The sequence below is a fragment of the Salvelinus alpinus genome, chromosome 4, assembly GCF_045679555.1.
Source record: "Salvelinus alpinus chromosome 4, SLU_Salpinus.1, whole genome shotgun sequence".
Classification (NCBI taxonomy): Eukaryota; Metazoa; Chordata; class Actinopteri; order Salmoniformes; family Salmonidae; genus Salvelinus; species Salvelinus alpinus.
Genome location: NC_092089.1, coordinates 43,023,069 through 43,043,391, shown reverse-complemented (window position 1 = coordinate 43,043,391; position 20,323 = coordinate 43,023,069). Strand labels below are relative to the sequence as shown.

Here is a 20,323-nt window from a genome sequence, read left to right as displayed (position 1 = left end):
GTCTCTCTCTCTCTCTGTCTGTCTCTCTTTCTCTCTCTATCTCTGTCTCTGTCTCAGCTCCAGCAGCCAAGTGATCAGGATGTGGAGGACTTCCTCAACCAGCAGGAATCCATGTCCTCTGACACCACTCGCCGCAGTTCTGCGAATAGCCTCTTTCTCAAGGCCATGGACGGCCGCCCACACAAACGCACAAGCTCGTATGCCCGCTCCCAAAGGGGCTCAACCAGTGCCCCCAGTCCAGCCCCAGCCAAATCGCCCAACGGCAGCCGTGGCAGCCAGAAGCAGGATGACCAGACTCTATCTCTGGAGCTCAAGAACCTGGATCTCCCTTCCACCATCGCTGTGTGTCATCGCTCTTCAGTACGCAGGGGCTCATCCAGCGGCATCAATCCCCCAGACCCCAGCCCAGCTCCCGACCCAGCCCCGGGTAACCCAGCCAACAACGATGACCAGCCTCTCTCTCGCCAGGGCAGCCAGAAGCCTGATGACCAGCCTCTTTCTCGCCAGGGCAGCCAGAAGCCTGACGACCAGCCTCTCTCTCGCCAGGGCAGCCAAAAGCAGGAAGACCAGCCTTCCTTTGTGGAGCTGTACAGCACTGTGTGTCGCCGCTCCTCAGCCATCAAGTTCCTCTTAGCCCCCATCATTCAGTACCTGAGCCCTGAGCCACTCTCAGATGAGATTGTTATACCTGAGGTGGAGTCCACCAAGTTCCATGCAGACACAAGAGACGAGAGCCCAACCATACGCCAGAGCCTGTCTGCCCGCTCCCACTGGAGCTCATCCAATGCCGTTGCACGCGAGGTGGAGACCACTGAGGACCTGAGTCCTGAACAAGTCTCAGATGAGGCCATTGCACTCGAGGTGGAGAGCACTGAGTACTACTCAGACATAGATGCAAGAGACGAGAGCCCATCCAGACGCAAGAGCATGTCTGCCCACTCCCAAAGAAGCTCCTCAAGTGCTGGCAACCCAGATGACCAGCCTCTCTCTCGCCGGGGCAGCCAGAAGCCAGACGATCAGCCTCTCTCTCTGGAGCTAGACCCCCTGGAGCTCCCTTCTACAAGCACCGTGCTTCGCCCCTCCTCGGCTGCCGAAGTCCTCCTTGGCTCCATCCTCCAGTACCTGAGCTCTGAGCCACCCTCAGATGAGACCATTATACCCGAGGTGGAGACCACCGAGAACCACACAGAAGCCAGAGATGAAAGCTCACCAAGACGCAAGAGCCTGTCTGCTCGCTCCCGCTGGAGCTCGTCCAGTGCTGTTGCACCCGAGGTGGAGACCACTGAGGACCTGAGCCCTGAGAAAGTCTCAGATGAGGCCATGGCACTCGAGGTGGAGAGCACTGAGTACTACTCAGATGCCAGAGACGTGAGCCCATCCAGACGCAACAGCCTGTCTCCCCACTCCCACAGAAGGTCATCAAGTGCTGGTAACCCGGATGACCAACCTCTCTCTCACCGGGGCAGCCAGAAGCCAGACGACCAACCTCTCTCTCGCCAGGGCAGCCAGAAGCCAGACAACCAGCCTCTTTCTCTGGAGCTGGACCCCCTAGAGCTTAATTCTACCAGCACTGTGGGTCACCCCTCCTCGGCCGAGGTCCTTCCAGGTTCCATCCTCCAGTACATTAGCTCTGAGCCACACTCAGACGAGCCTGTTGTACCCGAGGTGGAGACCACCAAGAACCACACAGAAGCCAGAGACGAGAGCCCACCCAGAAGCAAGAGCCTGTCTGTTCACTCCCGCAGAAGCTCATCAAGTGCTGGCAACCCATCAAACGTCCGCCAGGGTAGCCAGATGTGGAATGACGAGCCTCTCTCTGTGGAGTTCGACATCCTGGAGGTCTCTTCTACCAGTGCTTTGCGCCGCCGATCCTTGGCTGCCGAGGTCCTCCTTGGCCCCATCCTCCAGTACCTGAGCTCTGAACCATCCTCAGACAAGACCGTTATACCCGAGGTGGAGACCGCAGACAAGAACGCACACGCAAAAGACGAGAGCCCACCCAGACACCAGAGCCTGTCTCCCCGCTCCCGCAGGAGCTCATCCAGTGCTGTTGTGCCCGAGGTGGAGACCACTGAGTACTACTTTGACGAAGGAAACGGCAGCCCACTCAGACGCAAGAGCCTGTCAATCCGCTCCCACAGGAGCTCATCCAGTGGAGGCAACACCCCAGCCCCCGGGCTAGCCCCGGACAACTCACACAATGACCGCCAGGGCAGCCAGATGCAGGACAGTCTGGAGGAGTTGGACACCCTGGCCCTCCCTTCAATCAGCGCCATGCGTCGCCGCTCCTGGGCTGTCGAGGTCCTCCTAGACCCCATCCTGCAGTACCTGAACCCTGGGCACTCAGAAAAGGCCGATATAGAAGAGGCCGAAATACCCGTGGTGGAGGCCACAGAGCATTAAGAAGTCACCAGTGTCCTAGAAATGGCCCCCCTTTGCAGGCCCAGGTGTAAGACTTATTAGTTGATTTTAGTTTGTGGGTACACATAGGGGGGCCATATTTCAGCAGACATAATCTGTGATAGGTCCATTGGAATACAAAATGTGTCAATGTATGTCACTGAAAGATTCAGGCGCTCTACTTCATGTACAGATGCCAACCTACATTTGTTTTGCTTTCCTAACTGAGCATCATGTGACATTATACACCTTGTACCCCATTATATATTAGACCTAACTATTCTTCAATGATGTGCTAACCTGATGTCGCATTCTGTTTTCTGTTACACTAAGTAGGCGTGAGAAACATAGCTTGTCATGATTAAAGGTAGAATATGGATGGATTGGCCTAAAGATGGAAGCATGTTGAATGTGTTGATTGAGGAATGAGCATCGAATAGACAGTAGAAAATGTGTATGTCTTTATTACAATGTCATAACATTTAATATTTCATAACATATAATACATGACACGTTTAGATTGTCCTACAGTATGCATCAACATAATATTGGTTGTATTCAAGAAATAAATAACATTTTTATTGCTGCGGTGAAATATTTTGAGGTTATGAAGAGTGAAATAAAGTGTCATTTCCCCATCTACAGTACAGTATTCAGTTCATACATGTACTTTCCCAGATTAACCCATTCCGTTTTCATGCATTGCATAAAGGTGAACATTACAACATATAACTTTTCCCCAAGATTTATTACACAGAAATTAAATAGTTTAATCCACATTAGAGAGAATACAGTAGACGGCACGCGTCAAACGTTTGATTTATGACCCTATGTCCGGATGACGTGTGCATGCCCATATTTGGTCAGGACATCCTGGCGGGAAGTTGTGTGTGTGTGTGTGTGTGTGTGTCTCTGCAGGGGTGTTTGAAACAATGTTTTTTTTTTAATCTAAACAATTCAACAATAGGAGGGCATATACATATCGCGTATTAATTAATGCTGTGGGATAAATCAGGTGTTTCTTGGTGGTCTTAAAAAAATCTACTGTGAAACAAAAGTGTACACTTGACTTTTTAAAAAAAGACCACAGTAACATGTCAGATATAGTAGAGATGCTACAAAATCTGCTAGTTTGTATGTATTATCCAAAGCCTGTCTGGATGTGAACTACATTGTGCCTGGAAAACTTACGGAGCTGGGGCTTGTGTGGGATATCCTACGAGCAAGAGAGCCTGTCTTGACGACGGGGTGGAATTGGAAACGGCAGGATGTATAAACCTATAACCGGGCCCTTTATCTGTAAGAAAGGAATAGTAAAATTGTTTAATTAATTACAACATGTTTTAAAAGGTCTGTACTAAATATTTTGAATTAAATAAATGGTTTTAAATTTGTATCTCACCCTTTAACGAACGGGAATCGATCGTTTTCTCTCTCGCGGAGAAAGGCTTTTCTGGGAAAATGGGTCTGTGCGTTTCAAAACAATGTATTATTTTATACGTCTTTCCTACAACAGCATGTTATAAACATAAATATTTAAAAGGTTATTAAAGTGCAGGACTGTGTGTGGTAATGATGTACAACTATAGTACAACAATGTTTATACATAACACATTTGTGCATGTTTAAATATTAGCAGTGCATGTTTTAAAAAGGTTTGTACTAAAGATTTAGAATTAAATAAAGGAATTTAAAACAGTATCTCACCTTTAATGAAAGGAATATGTATTTTCGCTCTATCACCAAGCATGTCCCTGAGAAAAAAGGCTTTCTGGAAAGACGTGTGCGTGTATGTGTGTGTTTCAAAAACAAAGAGGGGTGGGGGGTGTGTGTCTCTGCATGGGGCATTTGAAACCAAGGTTTGCACTATCATGCAAACTGTATGTACAGATATCTGTCTACCCCCATCAAGAAGTGTGTGGGCGTCTCTTCAATTGCTCTTGAAACAATAACGGCACTTTCGATTCATTACCACACAAGCCTTTCAAATCCGTATTTATTTCACCCCAGAAGATGTGTGGGGCGCAAAAGTCAAACAGCCCAGACAGAATACATTATGTCGAGACAGCCCCTAGGGTTTAAAACAATGTTATACCGGTGACATATGCATACTGGGTTCCTCAAAAAAAAACTAAAAACAGGTGTTATATCCCAGACGTTGTAGGAAATCAAAAGGCAATGCAGCCAGCATAGAATATGTCTAGACATCCCCTCCTGTTGTTTTAAATCATTGTTTTGTTCTCTAAACATTCTGGGGTACTACAGGTCCATTTTTGCATACAGGACGGCGCCCCATAAAAACACCACCACTCTGTAAATTTACCCCACATGACGTGTTAGGGACACGACTTCGGAGGAGCAGATGAAACAGATGCTATTCTAGGGTTTTGTACTAACGGCCTAACTCCAAACACCAGCCATCAGCCCAGAACAGCTAAAAGATAATCGGTGGATCCTTCCTTTCTCATGGAACTTTTTTTGAAGGTGAGTTGAATATTCAATGGGATGTTTGTATATAGATATATATTATTTAAGAATGATAGGTATTAATTCTTTGCATTTACATGTATGTTTTCTAAAAATGAAGGCTATTTATCCATTGAACCATTGTTTTTATTCATACTGTTTGTAAACAATAGCTTCGGCCCTCTTAGGGTCTATTTGACCCGCTTATTATATCAAACCTCTCAGACTAGAAAGTATGATTAGAAAGTATGGTTAGGAAGTATGATTAGAAACCATGGCCAACTATGTTCAAACTGTGATTAGAAACGATAATTAGATACTATGACAAAACTATGATCAAACTATGATAATAAACTATGAAGTGTGTGAATGAATGGCTGTGTGTGTGAATGATGATCTATTATTTAAGTGTATAATATTACTCTCTCAATGTATACCAAAGTAACAAATATTTAACAACGTTTAAACATTCGGTATTGCAACATTTATGAAAGACAATGACATACAATTTTAGACAATTATCAATATAATGTGCCTCATAGAGTGCAGCTGTGCTAACTTTAGGTGATATATTCTCTCTCTTGCTCTCTCTCTCAGGCTATGAAAAAAACAAAAGACAGGACATTGACTCCCGAGTGTTGAACTTATGCCCACTCTACAGCCACCCTGGTTATTATATGACCCTGAGGGTCATCTACGAACGTTGGAACATCTTGAAAAACAGTAAGGGGCACATGTACTCTTAAATGTCCACTCAGAGCATGGTACCTCTATAATTTTGTTCCTAGGTTTATGACTTCTAAGGAGTGTTTCCAAGAGGCTGTGCTGAGGCATATGCATTGATAGGTCTTAGATTTTATAGACAGGGTATCTGTAAAACACATTGTGACAACTATTGAAGATGCAAAAAGGGGTTTTAAGAAATACATTTGTTTGAAATGGACAGACAACATGATAAGGACAACTCCGAGATAGAACCAATATTCAGTCAAGATATTCTAAAACTGGAGGACAACGATTTTCACGATATATCTCTATGTCAATTGTATGTATTTTTTATGATAAAATATATATATTTAGATTTTTTTGTATATATTTTCAATAATTATAGTTGAATATTATTGTAGAAAATCCCAAGGATATTGGTGGAAACGTCCTTTAATTCGAGGCCTCATTTTCAGCAGTGCCGGGGGATGCCTTAATTAGGTCGGGTGGTAATGTACAACAGATCTCATCCCATCAAATGAGGAAATAGCCATAACCCGATCTCGCTGCTTTCTCTTCCTTAACTCCATCTAATCCAGAAGTTCTATGCGTCCAGGAATCCATGGAAGTCCACCGAAGCGGTTACCTTTCATAGGAACTTTCCGTTGCGATCGGGAGAGTGGGCCATCAGTTATTGGTTTATAGTTATTACCGCGGCGAGCGGCTTGGAGCGCACGCTTCAAATCTAACGTGTAATGTGATTTGGTCAATGATCAAGACTCTACGGATTATCACAGGCTAATTATGCCAAAGTTATATGGTTAATATGTCATGAAATTACATGTACACATGAAAACACTTGAAAGGGTGAAATATAAATGACTCAAGGATGATACCTATTGACTTCTTAATGAACCGGCATGTGGAATTCCCTAAGTATGTTAATAATGATTGTTAGGATTTGATCTTTGTGATTATGAATTTGCTTGGATACCGGTTTTGAATTTGATTGTGATACCTGTTATTCTGTTTCTATGTTATGCAGCACATACTACTCCGTAAATATACAATTTTTATGGTTAAAGCAATTCAGGCCACAGTCTTAACCATTCCTCGGGTACCTGTTCACCTTCACTGTCAGTCATACTACCTGTCCAGCTACCAGCACAGATTCCAATAATCTTTCAATTATTTAAAACGTCTATAGGATACTCAGCTGAGACCGGGAATAATTGATTTGGAGGCATCCAACATTAACGGTTATAACTATTGAAGATGCAAAAAAGGGGTTTTCAGAAATACATTTGGTTTGCAGATATGTATTATTATAAAAATAATATAACATTATTATCATAATCTTTATTATTATTATTATTATGTTACATGCGAGACATACCCAGAAATGTCAACGTAGACAACTTACAAGAATGTGTTCACAGTAGATTTGTTTAAGACCACCAAGAAACACCTGATTTATCCCACAGCATTAATTAATAAGCGATATGTATATGCCCTCCTATTGTTGAATTGTTTAGATAAAAAAAAAAACATTGTTTCAAACACCCCTGCAGAGACAGAGACACACACACACACACACACACACACACACACACACACACACACACACACACACACCAGGATAGATCAAATGCCTACACATACTTTAACATATACAGATGCACTATTTTTATTTTATTTATTTTACCTTTGTTTAACCAGGTAGGCAAGTTGAGAACAAGTTCTCATTTACAACTGCGACCTGGCCAAGAAAAAGCAAAGCAGTTCGAAACATACAACAACACAGAGTTAGTTACACATGGAGTAAAACAAACATACAGTCAATAATACATTACAAAAACAAGTCTATATACAATGTGAGCAAATGAGGTGAGATAAGGGAGGTAAAGGCAATAAAAAGGCCACGGTGGCGAAGTAAATATAATATAGCAATTAAAAACACTGGAATTGTAGATTTGCAGTAGGTGAATGTGCAAAGTAGAAATACTAGAATACTAGAAATACTATCTTGTTAAATAAACACCAACTAAAGAGTGACAGCTTCAAAGGAATAGATGCACTATATGCATAAATTAACACTCACTCTAAGGCATGAGAACAGGAACAGGATGTCCTGACATGATCCCCCTGTATTGGCACTCCCTAGAGCACGTGATAACTTCCCGCCAGGATGTCCTGACCGGATGCCCAAATATGGGCATGCATGCGTCATCCGGACATAGGGTCATAAATCAAACGTTTGACGCGTGCCGTCTACTGTATTATCTCTCACATTAATATATTCATTTATTTATTTACAATTCTCAAACAAATAAGCATCAAGTCTGCTAGAACTTGTAACATAGTTACATTACTAATTTTAAAGTTGTTTGTTTTCAGATAAAGTATAATACTGAAATGTAATTGTTTGCTGTTTTGCATTGCTGATTATACACACATCAAGCCTTCAACATTTTACAAACTGAGTGTACATTGTCACTGAAAAGAAATTCCCTAACAATTGGCAATGGGTAAGACTTCCATCAGATCAACAGTAGTGTCAGATGTCAACTACTCCAGATTCCTGTTCATGCTTCACATTGAATACATATTGAGTGAAGGATGGAAGTGCACATGATTTCTCATACAGTTTATCTACAGTACTGTAAGCCTACTTTTCAACTTCAAAAAGTAGAATAAATTATTGAATGACTGCTTCCATCTGCAATTCAATCTTTCGTGTAACTCTACAAGATAACCAATTTCTCCTTTCTGAAAACCGTCCCAATTAAGTTCCCTCTCAAAACCAGTTGAAGTTGTTAGAACGCACCTGCTGTTGCACTACAACCTGCCATAGACCATGTTTCTCAATTGCCAACGGTGTAGCTACCTACATGTTCTGACTAACCAAATCCCATTGCGCATAATGTAGCCTATCCTGTGGTAGATTACTCTGCACGTTTCTTCCCGAATACAGCTGACATGCTCCTCACTATACTTTTAATACCCGCAGCACCTTTCCGCTCTCGACTCTTCGATAAGATCTATCAGTCCATGGAACACCAGCAAAACACCGTGGTATGTTTCAGCTGCGGATATCTAAAAAAATACGCAGTCTTCCGAGAGAGCAAGGAGTCGGCCCTCCTCACTTGAGACTGTCCGTCCGTGCTGCAAATCGCGTTTGTTTCCAGCAACAATGATGATGGGCGCTGTTGCAGACATCTTCCTACTGACGTGGCGGATGCGCTGCACATGTTGGCGCACTACCTCAAAACTGGAGCGGTCGCAGATGCTGTATACCAGTATCACGCCGTCTGCCCATTGAAGCTGTTTCTCACTTATCGACTCAGTGATTGCACTGTCCTAAAAACACATACAAACTTGACGTATGAGTTGTCAGTATGGTTCGATGACAAATTGGCAAATGCGTAATGATGAATAGCGACATTTGCGTAGTCCAAGAGTGTTTACCTGTGGGTAGAGCGAGTCCCATATGTTGAAGGATATTTCCCTCCCGTCAATTGTGTCAATATGACTGTAAATTGATTCTGACGGAGAAACATATGAATTAAATAAAAAACGTCATAATGTATTAAATGGTCAGCATTACGCACAATATGGCAAGCGTACCTATTTCACCGTACTCGCCTATAAATCTTCTGGTAATAAATCGGACGGTGAGCGCTGGAAAAGACAAAAAGTTGTGTACAGTTTAATCAACATGTATTTTAATGGCTTGTACAAACTTTGAGTGTACATCGTCACCGAAAATAAATTCCCCAACAGTATGCAATTGGTAGACCTTCCGTCAGATCAACAGTATTGTCAGATGTCAGATACTTGAATGCCCTTTTGAGTGAAGGATGGCAGAGCATATAACTCGTTAACTGTTGACAACACCTCTCTCTGGGAACATTGCAAGGTGCATATTAAACACAAAGACAATAACATATTCTTACCTGATTTCCCGACTTTTTCAGCCACAAGTAATAAGATATTAGCTTCCACTTTTTGCTGAGTTCCCTCAATTGTCTTGCTGCAGTGGTGTGAGCTGGGTTTGACCTGGACAACCATTTGGACTGGATTATGCTTCAAAAAGCTATTTTCAATACCCTGTTTTTATATAGGGTACTGTACAGTGACTATAAATACATAGTTTGCAAGAGCTGGAGGATAGGTAGAGCCATTTATGAACCAATGAGAAGATAGCCTGTTTAATTAAGTGGGCTGGGTCACAACTCTGATTCATTTGATAAGGCTGACTGTATTGCCTTCGTGTGAGTTGATAATAGAGCTCATACAGTTAGTTATGTGATCATGATGGCTAGTTTTCTTGTGATAATTTAATTAACTGTTTCAGGTTGGTTAAAATCTCACATTCAACATTTTTCATTACTTTAATCAATTGGTAAATCCCCTCTACACAAAACTACTGAAAATATGAACATATCAGAGAAATGTGAACCACTAACCAAATCATTTTATAAACATTTTGATCATTTAAACTGCTTTAACTCTGGGAGGGCAAATGTGTGCATTGCACACACCATTGACAGTTAATATCACTGATTCCCCAGGGTGTCTACTAATTGATCAGTTAGGGGAAAATCATAAACAACCAGGAATGCAGCCCTGGAGGACAGTCAGAAGTTGTTCACCCCTGATCAATGTGCTTTTACTCAGGCGCCATCTGGTGGCGTTGTATCAGCATCGCCAAGAACACTGGTTGACTCTTTAGCTGCCTTATGCTCATGCAGTGCACCTTTCATCTAGGCCAACTTTAGCACGTTTGAAACACAGGCATACATAGAATATTTGATATACTAGCGTACAGTACAAAAGGCTACAGTATTGCATAGTTGTTACAAATGTGCAAAAACAAAGTCACACACACAATCCCTTTTGTATTTAATTTAATGAAACAAAGTACAATGTCAGTTGTATATAATTGACTAACATAGCATCTCTGAGACTCCACTTCAATGGCCATTATTCAGTCTGCATCTTTTTTCATTTTTTTCACATTAGTTTCATTTTCATCTGTTTCAACTCTGACCTGGGAGTGATGTTTCTTAGCTTTTGGCACTTTGGTCATATTCAGCAACTCCCTCATCCTCTTCAGAGACTCTGCAGCTGTTGGTTCCTCAGGTTCCCCCGTCGCAGTCCAGTTGCTGTTAGGGTGGCTGAGGAGGGAGGGGTGGAGAGCTGTCCCAAACACTTCCCCTAACTTCCTCTGAAAGCTGCCCCGTAGCGTGACAACCAATTCCTGGTCCTTTGAGATTATAAAAAATGCACATTCAATATAATTTGTCTGGTATTTTTGTCTGTAAATTCTCAGGTAATTTGGTAAGTTTAGAAAATGCTTCCAGTAATGACATTTTTACTATATAAATTACATTTGAAAATATGTGGCAACCTTTGAGTTCATCAACATGGTGTCGAAAAGGACCCAGACGTCAGAGACAAATTCGGAGGGGGTACGGTAAGGGGGTGATCGATGTTGTAGCAGCCTTCCATGTATGGAGTCAAGACATATTGAATCTGAGGGGGGCTGAAGAGAAAAGTATGAGAGCTCTCATTAGAAATGTGCTAAATAATAGCAACAGATAAGATTATTTACAAATATCACTAATGCCATTGAGTTACAATATGCCATTTTGGTCAGGACAGAATAATCATAAAAAAAGAACATGTTTTTAATATATATTTTCATACACACCTCAGCCATGCTGCAAAGAATGTTTCTGTCATTCTCACACCTTAGAAAGAGTAGGAGATGCTCACATTTCTGTTAGCAAAGAAAATAACAAGATCTGGTTAATGCCAGCATTGAATCTAAGAAGTTACAGGTCCAAAAGTTCAATTTAAAAATGCTATCCAACACAGCAGGAGGATCCAAATTCAGATCCACAACAGGGTGAATCTTACCCTCTGGTCTGCTAGGCTGAGGCACATAGTCCTGTGCCTGTCATCACTGTAGGGGTCTGTGGTGTCGGCCAGGTCCTGACAAAGTGAACACTTCCACTCCTCCCTACCAAAGAGGGAAACAGACAGCACACAGCTTTAACACAAGGAACTCAGACTAGCATATTCCCTCCATATCAACTCCACCAAACTGGAACTTCACACAGAAACTACTACTGTAAGTCTTTAGGGAGATTACCAGAAGGAAGGACCAATGGGTGGGATATGACAATCTTGGTGGTAGCCCCTCCCACACTCCACACAGAATAGCGAACCGCCAACAGTGTGGCAGGCCGCACAGGTCACATACTGGAGCAGTGGGGGACTCTCTGGGGAAGACAGGGCCTTAGTCCAGAGGAGGTTGTCTGACTCTGGTGGTGTGATGTCATCGCCATGGGACTGCAACAACAGCAGAGGGGATAGATCATCATCACGATCTTACTAAGCTAAAAAGAACAATGTAAAGTGCTTTATCACTAACCTTAACCCAGACTTTAAATCAGGAACAAAACATGTAGTGCAGCAACATGCTTACCTGGTGGTCTTCTGCAATCTCTTGCAGAATAATCTCATCTTTGCTGGCCCCTTGGACGAGCAGGAACTGAGGAAGAGCGCTTCCAGGAGTGGGAGTGGAGATGGGTAGCCGAAACATCAAGACCCTGGGTTGCCAGTACCTTGAGTTGTTAACATTGGTCAAGCTCGGTGGCTCGGTGGTATTGGGTTGCCTGGTTGGCATTTCAGAGGCCACCACCAAACCTGTCCTGTTGGGGCTTGGAGAGGGGCCCTCCAGTAGCACTCTAATGCGTGTTGGTAGCTCAGTTCTCCAGTTATTCACATGCCGATGAAGTGACCTGATAGCCTTAGCGTCCTCATGTTCTTGGTCATAAGCTATCTTTTTATTGTTGTGGGGGGCAGTATGGGTCCTACCCACAGAATAGGGTTTACTGTTAGGGTCCATGTCAGTTTCTTCTTTGGGGTGGTGGGTGTGGGTTAAGACACTGTGAGAGAGATGATTAGAAGTCCTCTCAGTAGACAAAGTCCCTGTGAACGGCAGATCTGAAGAAGTACTGTCCGAGCAGGCAGCTGCCTTTCTATCACCCCAGGCTGACGGGACCTCCAACTCGATTGCACTGTCTGCCTCTGTGTCAGTCTCTAATTCAGTGACAGTAGAGGTAGGCTCGTTCTCCCTGCCCTGAGAGTTTGGGTCAGGGTCTGCCAGACCAGTAGGAGGCAGGCTTCTATCACAGGGGGAGTCTGCTAGGGCCTTAACCGGGAGGACAGGGATGGGGTTTACAGGGGGAGGCTGATGGAGGATCCACAGTAGGTGCGATTCTGGAAAGTTCCTATTCTGATGCTGAGCTACGGCTGCAGGAGAGGAGGAGCCAGAAGGTGGGAGGCAGATCTCTACAGGTGAGTACGAGTGGAACGTCCAGGACTTTCCATCCTTACCTCTCCGAGATCGTCCAGGTGCAGGTGGAGGAGTTGCCTTGAACATACCATAAAGTCTAGGTGTGGTTTCGATCAGTGATTGGGGAGATGGGGAATTTGGAGGCTGAACAGGGGATAGCTGGGCATGGTTTGTGGGGACCAACGCTGATTGGACATGAAGTGCAGGGACAAGTGATGGCTGGGCAGGGTTTGATGGAAGACAGAATGGTGGATTATGTATATTCAGGGAGGGGTGAGATGGTGCTAGTGTAGATGGGCAGGGCTGGGGTGTCACAGGATGGCTCAATGGAAGGTTTGAAGGGGTGTGGACAGGCAGGGAGCGATAAGGAGGAGGCTCACGGGAGGTGCGGGGCTGGGAAGTTGAGGGCTGACTGAGGGGGTTGGATGGGGCAGTGTAAGAGGGGCGTGGGGGCTGGAAGACAGGGTTATGAGGGGGTACAGAATGGATGGACATGTTAGAAGCACTGGAAGAAGTCTGGCCAGAGGGAGCATTGGGTCTTTCTTGGTTTTCCATGGGGTTGTCTTGACTAACATGTGATTGGGCAAAGGGAACAATATCGCCCAAAAGTTTACCTGGAAAAAAGGAAGAAAAATAATACAATTGTAGGAGCGATGATATAAAATGCGATGGTCACGACCAAACAGTCTCAAGCTTGCGTCCTGGGGTCCCATACCCATTGAAAAATTTCCTTGGGTCGATTTTGGCATGTTATTTTAACAACACTAAAATGGCCAATACTGGACTACCACATCGTTATGTGGTAATCAATGCGAAAACATTTTTTTCCTGATTTAATCTAAGAATTTTGTTAAGATCCAAGCCAGCAAAGCCTACATGAATATGAGATTGAGTATCTTGACTTACCAAAGGAAGCTATTTGTTTCTTGAAGTCATCAGTAATCACCAGCTGCAACTTAAGCATGGTCCCCGGGGGCTCAGTACTCTGAGTCAAGAGATGCTGTAACTGGGATCCAATCTGTGGAGTGAGAGGAGCATGTGTCCATAGGGTTGTGCATGTGTGTTGATGTGGTAATGTTTGTGACGCAGAATTGGGGTCAATTTGGAATTTAATTCAATTTCGAACAATACAATTGAATTTGCCACACCCCACAGAAAGCAACATTTGAATTGAATTTGAATTGAAGGAAGTAACATTTAATTCAAACCAATTGAACTAAGACATAAAACATGAAAGTATCATTCATTTGACAAATATTTTATCAAGAAGGATATGCCACTTATTGATGCAAATAATACACACATACCATTTCAAATATTAGTTTGATTATAACTCAAATATGTAATTTTCTTTGTCATGAGATGTTAGATTATTCCCTTCCATAGTGCAGTGTTTGACCTAATGCATTCTGGGAAATGTATTCTGATATTTAAAACCATTAAGGGAATGATGAATTATTATAGAAAACCCACAACATGATCTTAGAATATTTCCAGACAACAGTAATCATTTTAAATGGTTTTAGGAAAATGAGTTTTTAAAATGAAAATGTTCAAACTTATGCTACATGGTATTGGTAACCATACATTATGTCAAAAAAAAAAATTCTATGGTGATTTGTTGGAAAAATAAGCCATTTTGAATTTTATTGAATTTGATAGAATTCAATTCTACTTCCTTTCATTCAAATTCTGCTTCATGTGGGGTGTGGCCAATCCAAGTTCAATTCAAAAATTTAAATTAAATAGAAATTCACAACTCAATTCAGAATGAAGTGTCTTTGGGGGAGATGGGGGATAAGGCACTTTCATATAAGCCAAAAGAAAAACAAAGAAATGTGTGAGCAGCTTTGTACAGGCAGAACAAGTGGGTTCCTACCTGCCCTTTGCAGGAGAGCAGGGCAAAGAAGTCCTCCACATTCAGGGCTTTCTCAGCAAAGTCAGCAACATACTCCTGCCTCTGCCCCAGTCTGTTTAGTGCACTCCGTCTCGTCTCGATCCCTGCCACCTCGGCATTACACATTGTCTGGATGGACATGAGCAAGCATTTTATCGACTCAAACTGAGTAAAATCACATACAAGCATGCACACACACACACACACACACCTTCTTTAGCTTTCATGCATTGTGTTAGTCTTGTATAGCGGAAATACCAGTATGTTGCTGTAGAGCGACATGGCTCTCGATTTCAAGAGTTGAACAGTAGCAAGAAGTATTCTCTTCAGGCTCTCCCTCAGCTTTGACTTGAGTTGTGTTATGTCTAGCAATCTGCAAGTGGGAGAGAACATGTGGGTCTTTCCATGAAATTAATGGCTTTTGCGTCCCTTTGATATATGCAGTACCAGTCAAACGTTGACACACATACTCATTCAAAGGTTTCTTTATTTGTACTATTTTATACATTGTAGAATAATAGTGAAGACATCAAAACTATGAAATAACACATATGGAATCATGTAGTAACCAAAAAAAGTGTTAAACAAATCAAAATATATTTGATATTTGAGATTCTCCAAAGTAGCCACCCTTTGCCTTGAGGACAGTGTCATGACGTGGCCCTTTCTGGGTGTAGATCGTGCCCCCCCCACCCTCACACTCTCTCCTAAACCCAGGTTTTGTTATCTCAGGTCATAAATTCCTGGCCGAGACTCTCTCCCCCTGGTCATGCAGAAAGAGAGGGAGAGCACAAAGGACTTCACTTGGCCAAACTCCTAAATCCCCAAAATGGGAGAATTAAACAATATCTCTACTTTTGAGAATGTGGGAAGGGTCCGTGGACACTTAAGGGACAGTTATGACGAGTGTGTTTCATTTGGTGATCTCATGAAGGACAGCAACTGTATCTCTTAAAGTGTACATTTCCCAGCTGTCAGGTTTACATCTAAATATTGTGAAACGTATGTGATTAAACATGAAACTATTTGTGAAAAGATTAAATGTAATGTTAACCTAAATGAGAGTATGGATTTTCATATAGAGATTAACTAGTCAGTGGCCACGCCCACGTGAGCATAGACATTACGTCAGGCTCATGGACTGCCCTTTTCTACTGAAACGCATAAAACACACTCCTGATGAAATTCACACCAGACCATGCAAACCCCGGTGTAAGCAAAGGTTGCAAATGGTTGAATTTCTAAGACCAAAACATGCCGGGTGACGCTGGTGTGTGAAGTGGTTTAAACTACAACTCTACCAAAGGACAAGACTATACCACGTGGAGCATTGGCTACATGGCTGGAAATGGTTAAACTCTGAGACTATCGATCCCTACAGAATAAGAGCAAATCTTAGACACGAATTACAAGTCTGTAGCTAGAAATTACGTAAACCTAGGATGAGAATACAGACACCCGCCGAAGCATCTATTCTATAAGAACATTTCTGAATGGTACTCTGAAGTATCCATTCTAACCACCTTCAACCACGAAAGACTGACTTCAATGAAAGTTAACCAGAAACTCTGATGAACCCTACAGGACGATCAAGGATTCCAACAGAGAAGACAACAACGACATAAGGGCGTAAATATGAATTGCAATTTATTTTGGAATGAGCGGTCGTTCATGTAAAGTATTAGCAATTTCTATGAGTGTAGTAATCCTCTATGAGTTTCCCGCTCTTGAACTGCACACCCCTTTCTTTTGTCTATCAAGCCGTCATATAGGGGCTTTTTCTTTGTATCATTGTTAACAACCCAATGTATAATATCTACTGTTTGTTTTCATGTATTTCTGTGACTTGATTAGTTAGTAAATAAATAATTAAGCCAATTTGTATATCGCTTATTCATAATTTAAGCTATGGTTCGTGCAGATAACCAAGGATTTTAAGACGTTCAGATGAGACTGATAGAAGGTAACAATTAATAGTGATTAATAATTGACTGCTATTGATATAAAAGACCTTCAAACTTTAAGAGAGTGGATTTGGGAGATAACCGCTCTATATAAATGAATGCTTCCGTGGTGACCCAGGTTACTCATCTTTTAATTGTTGCATGGTTTAATTCAATCACGTAATCAATTAAACATTAGGTAATCGATTTGATAAAATAGCATGTCATATAATATAATCACAGTAAAGACACGACAACAGCTTTGCACACTCTTAGCATTTTCTGAACCAGCTTCAAGAGGTAGTCACCTGGAATGCATTTCAATTAAAAGGTGTGCCTTGTTAAAAAAGTTAATTTGTGGAATTTCTTTCCTTATTAATGCGTTTGAGCCAATCAGTTGTGTTGTGACAAGGTAGGGGTGGTATACAGAAGGTCTTTTACCAAATAGGGCGAACAAGTCCAAATTATGTCAAGAACAGATCAAATAAGCAAATAATTCAAGGCACACTTGAATTCATGAAATTAAGGCACACTTAACCAGCATGACTACCAATATTGTAATTTCATTCCAGTGTAATTGACTAGTTATTACCTGCCATCCATGTCCAGGAGACTCTGCTTCACTGCAACTCTCTGCTGCCTCACTCTCTGCACCAGGGACTGAAGCTGCTCTTTCTGGCTGACCATCGCCTCATGGAGGAACTGGAAACTGCATGGGAATGGAAGAGGAGACTCAGGAGAACAGACTTCTGCCCTGTTGAAATGCTTAAAGAATCCATCTTGTCCTCCTCTCTTCCTTGAAGTAATCACGTGACTTATTTTTTACCTATCGAATTGTGTTTTAGTGATTACTTCAAGGTAGGTAAGGATGCTTCTTCTACAGTATTTGAACTAGGCCCAACCTCACATTCCATGATACTGTGACTGTTTTTACAATATGCCAGGAAACTTACCTGTGGTTCCTGTGATCCATTAGTTGGCAGTCTCGACAGGTCAGCTGATCGCAGGTCAAACAGAAGAGCTTGATTGGCTCATGTTTGTGTGTGGGACAAAACACTGTGGGGGCGGAGACTCCTGCAGGGGAATACAAAAATATGATACATTCTAGTATATGAACATGCTATTTCAGTGTCCTGGTATTATCAACAAGTGTTTGATGGCTGTGTCTGACTCAGTCTGACCTCTAAGTCAATGTTTGGGAGGCCCAGGTCTTTTGTGTGCGTGTGTGTGCGCGTAGTGACCAGATAATAAAATATAACTTGAATATTACAAAGTGTTTGCATAAGATGGTATGATGTTTGTAAAAATCTTTAAGCAGATAAGATATGTCTGTAGATAATTTAATCAAAATCTACATGAGTAGAAGTCTCTGAAAAAAATAGCCATAATGCTCAAAAGCATGGTATTGAGGGTATATAATTCCAGATGATGATTTTCTAGGGCAGACCTGTTGGGGGTTGGAGCCGGATAGTGTGGTCCTTCGTCACCTTCACTCTCCTGTGTGCAGATACACACTCCGAACACAGCGCCTCTCCACACTCCACACACCAGCCACTCGCCACGAACCCCTCACAACAGGTACACTGCAGTCACAGACGTGATGATGGAATACACAGAATTTGTAAAGGCATTCACAGGCTATGGGAACAGCACTATCATTGACTGAGTTAATATTATTGAGTTATTCATATTAACCCCCAAAGTGTCTCACCTGGACATTACCAGTCCAGAGTTCGTTGGAAGAGCTCTTAATAAAGAGATTATCTTTGACTTCCAGAATATTAAATGGCAGGTCACAGGACGGACATGCTGGAGAGATAGAGAGATCTGGAGAGAGAGAGAGAAATAGACTATTGTTGTAATGTTGTAACGTTTCCCTTCTCAGTGTTTCCTGTCTAAAACACTGTGTGATTGTCTTGTGGGTTTCTCTGAATAGTCTTTGGCCTCTCCCCTAGATAATGATACTGTGACCTTGGAATTATAAGGTTCTATCTGCCAAAAGTCTAGTTATGAGATATTGAGCATTCTCATATGTGGATCTGGGTTGAGTAAAACGGTTCTATCTGGCACTGAATTATAAGATTAATTTAATTTCAAAAGAAAAGTAAAGCCATGTAATCGTTAAATAAAGAGTATCCCCTCCATCCTTCAAACCACATAAATACATTCATTCATGTTCACCATATATTTGTTAAAGCAATAGTTCACTAAAATGACAAATACACCATGGATAACTAGCAACATGGCTAAAGCTTAGCTCTGGATGAGTAAACTGGTATATTGTTCTGGTCTTTGATGCCCAGTGAAAGCAAACGACTTACTAGTTATCCATGCAATCTGGTAAGTTTGTATTTTCAGTGAAATACTCTTTCAATATCTATATAGAACAAGATAAAAAACAGGGATGCCTCGCCAATGGGCCTTTAAGGGATCATCCAAGGTACCCGTATTTACTTATTTTTGCCATAAAGAGCAGAAGTTGTGGCCAGGCATTATTCTACAAAAATGGTGAAACAAATCGAAATAATTGAAAAAGAGCTTCAGAACCAATGATATGAATAATCAAGGACATGGAACTATTGGTTTTATCAAAATGTATAGTTTTAAGATATGGAGAGTCCCAGATGTCAGAACTGTTTTGTGATGTCTTCCCCTTTCATGACATCACTTTACATTATTTTTTATTGGAAACCCAGCATTGTGTGATTGCATTGCAAATATAACCTTATAAAACCAAGTTCAAACCAAAGCTGTTTGTGCAAATAAAACTTCCTATTTCTTATTTCTTTTCCCGTCGTAAATTGACTTTTTCCAATAACCTGAGGTCTCACGTGTGAAGACCATCTAAAGAGCTGTGAAGGACACCAACTAAAGTCAAGAACAACTCTAACTAGCTATGTGAATAACTCATTTTTGACCAAATGTCAGATAGAACAGTCCTTATTCCAAGGGCTCGATACAGTAAATTCACCAAACCCATGTGTTCAACAAACGTGCTTCATACCTTTCTGCAACCCTGGATTGTCTGGGGGCAGGCATGCTTGACAAATAGAGTGCAAACAGGGAAGAAGTTGGGGATATCGCTCATGGTTTAAAGTTAACCCACAGAGGACACAATTTCCATAGGTTCCCGATTCTTTTACAACGTTCGGCCCAAACGGAAAGTCACCGCCGCTTTGCCCGCCATGGTACATCTGTGTGGAAGAGTTATTCCGGGATAAATAGCTTTTAATGAGAGAAAAACGAGACTTGCATTACTATTCATAATCATAATGTATGCATATCTAAGGCGAGACTTACCTCTATTGATGATTGTTCGCACGCAAATGAGAATAAAAACCGTTAAACTGTTTTTGTATTTACCTTGCGCAGGTTCTAAACCAGGGCAGGCTACTCCGGATATTCTTTCAGACTAAAAAAACATTGCAACGGAAGAAGTTTGAGCATAGTTTGGTCAAAGATAGTCCAGCTAGGCATAAACTGCTTCTCCCAAGCACGACGGTTGCATTAGGCGAGGTCCATGGCGACGTTGGCTAGCTAAAC

General features: G+C 42.1%; 2 protein-coding genes, 1 long non-coding RNA gene and 1 pseudogene across 4 annotated transcripts in view; 2 read left to right on the top strand and 2 right to left on the bottom strand.

Moving 5' to 3' along the window:
• LOC139573594 (uncharacterized) overlaps positions 1 to 4,099 on the top strand; it is a 12,458-nt gene extending 8,359 nt beyond the window's left edge. The window contains exon 8 of the mRNA XM_071397226.1: positions 58 to 4,099. Coding sequence (XP_071253327.1) covers positions 58 to 2,403 — 2,346 coding nt within the window. The 3' untranslated portion in view covers positions 2,404 to 4,099. The remainder of the gene's footprint in view (positions 1 to 57) is intronic.
• Positions 2,848 to 9,749, bottom strand: LOC139573597 (ras-related and estrogen-regulated growth inhibitor-like protein; annotated as a pseudogene).
• Positions 4,765 to 17,477, top strand: LOC139573598 (uncharacterized). Its single transcript, XR_011674631.1, has 3 exons — positions 4,765 to 4,884; positions 5,464 to 5,589; positions 17,390 to 17,477. It is a non-coding gene; the product is annotated as an uncharacterized lncRNA (long non-coding RNA).
• Positions 10,465 to 20,323, bottom strand: LOC139573595 (transcription intermediary factor 1-alpha-like). Of its 2 annotated transcripts, none has more exons than XM_071397228.1 (15): positions 20,144 to 20,323; positions 19,785 to 19,974; positions 18,492 to 18,607; positions 18,228 to 18,363; positions 17,734 to 17,854; positions 17,373 to 17,489; positions 15,096 to 15,210; positions 14,820 to 14,966; positions 13,847 to 13,958; positions 12,068 to 13,554; positions 11,732 to 11,931; positions 11,497 to 11,599; positions 11,288 to 11,356; positions 10,985 to 11,119; positions 10,465 to 10,840 (listed from the first exon to the last, which is right to left on the bottom strand). In XM_071397228.1, the coding sequence occupies exons 2-15, from the start codon at positions 19,972 to 19,974 to the stop codon at positions 10,562 to 10,564; spliced, it is 3,327 nt and encodes a 1,108-aa protein (XP_071253329.1). In that variant the 5' UTR covers positions 20,144 to 20,323; the 3' UTR covers positions 10,465 to 10,561. The 2 variants fall into 2 exon arrangements, with proteins under 2 accessions (XP_071253329.1, XP_071253328.1); XM_071397227.1 differs by having other exon boundaries at positions 20,081 to 20,322.

Coding starts and splice junctions, on each gene's coding strand:
- LOC139573595 (XM_071397228.1), bottom strand. CDS start 19,974: ATGTACCATGGCGGGCAAAGCGGCGGTGACTTTCCGTTTGGGCCGAAC. Junction 11,932..12,067: donor AGATTGCAGAAGACCACCAG/GTAAGCATGTTG, acceptor CTGTTGTTGCAG/TCCCATGGCGATGACATCAC. Junction 10,841..10,984: donor CCATGTTGATGAACTCAAAG/GTTGCCACATAT, acceptor ATAATCTCAAAG/GACCAGGAATTGGTTGTCAC.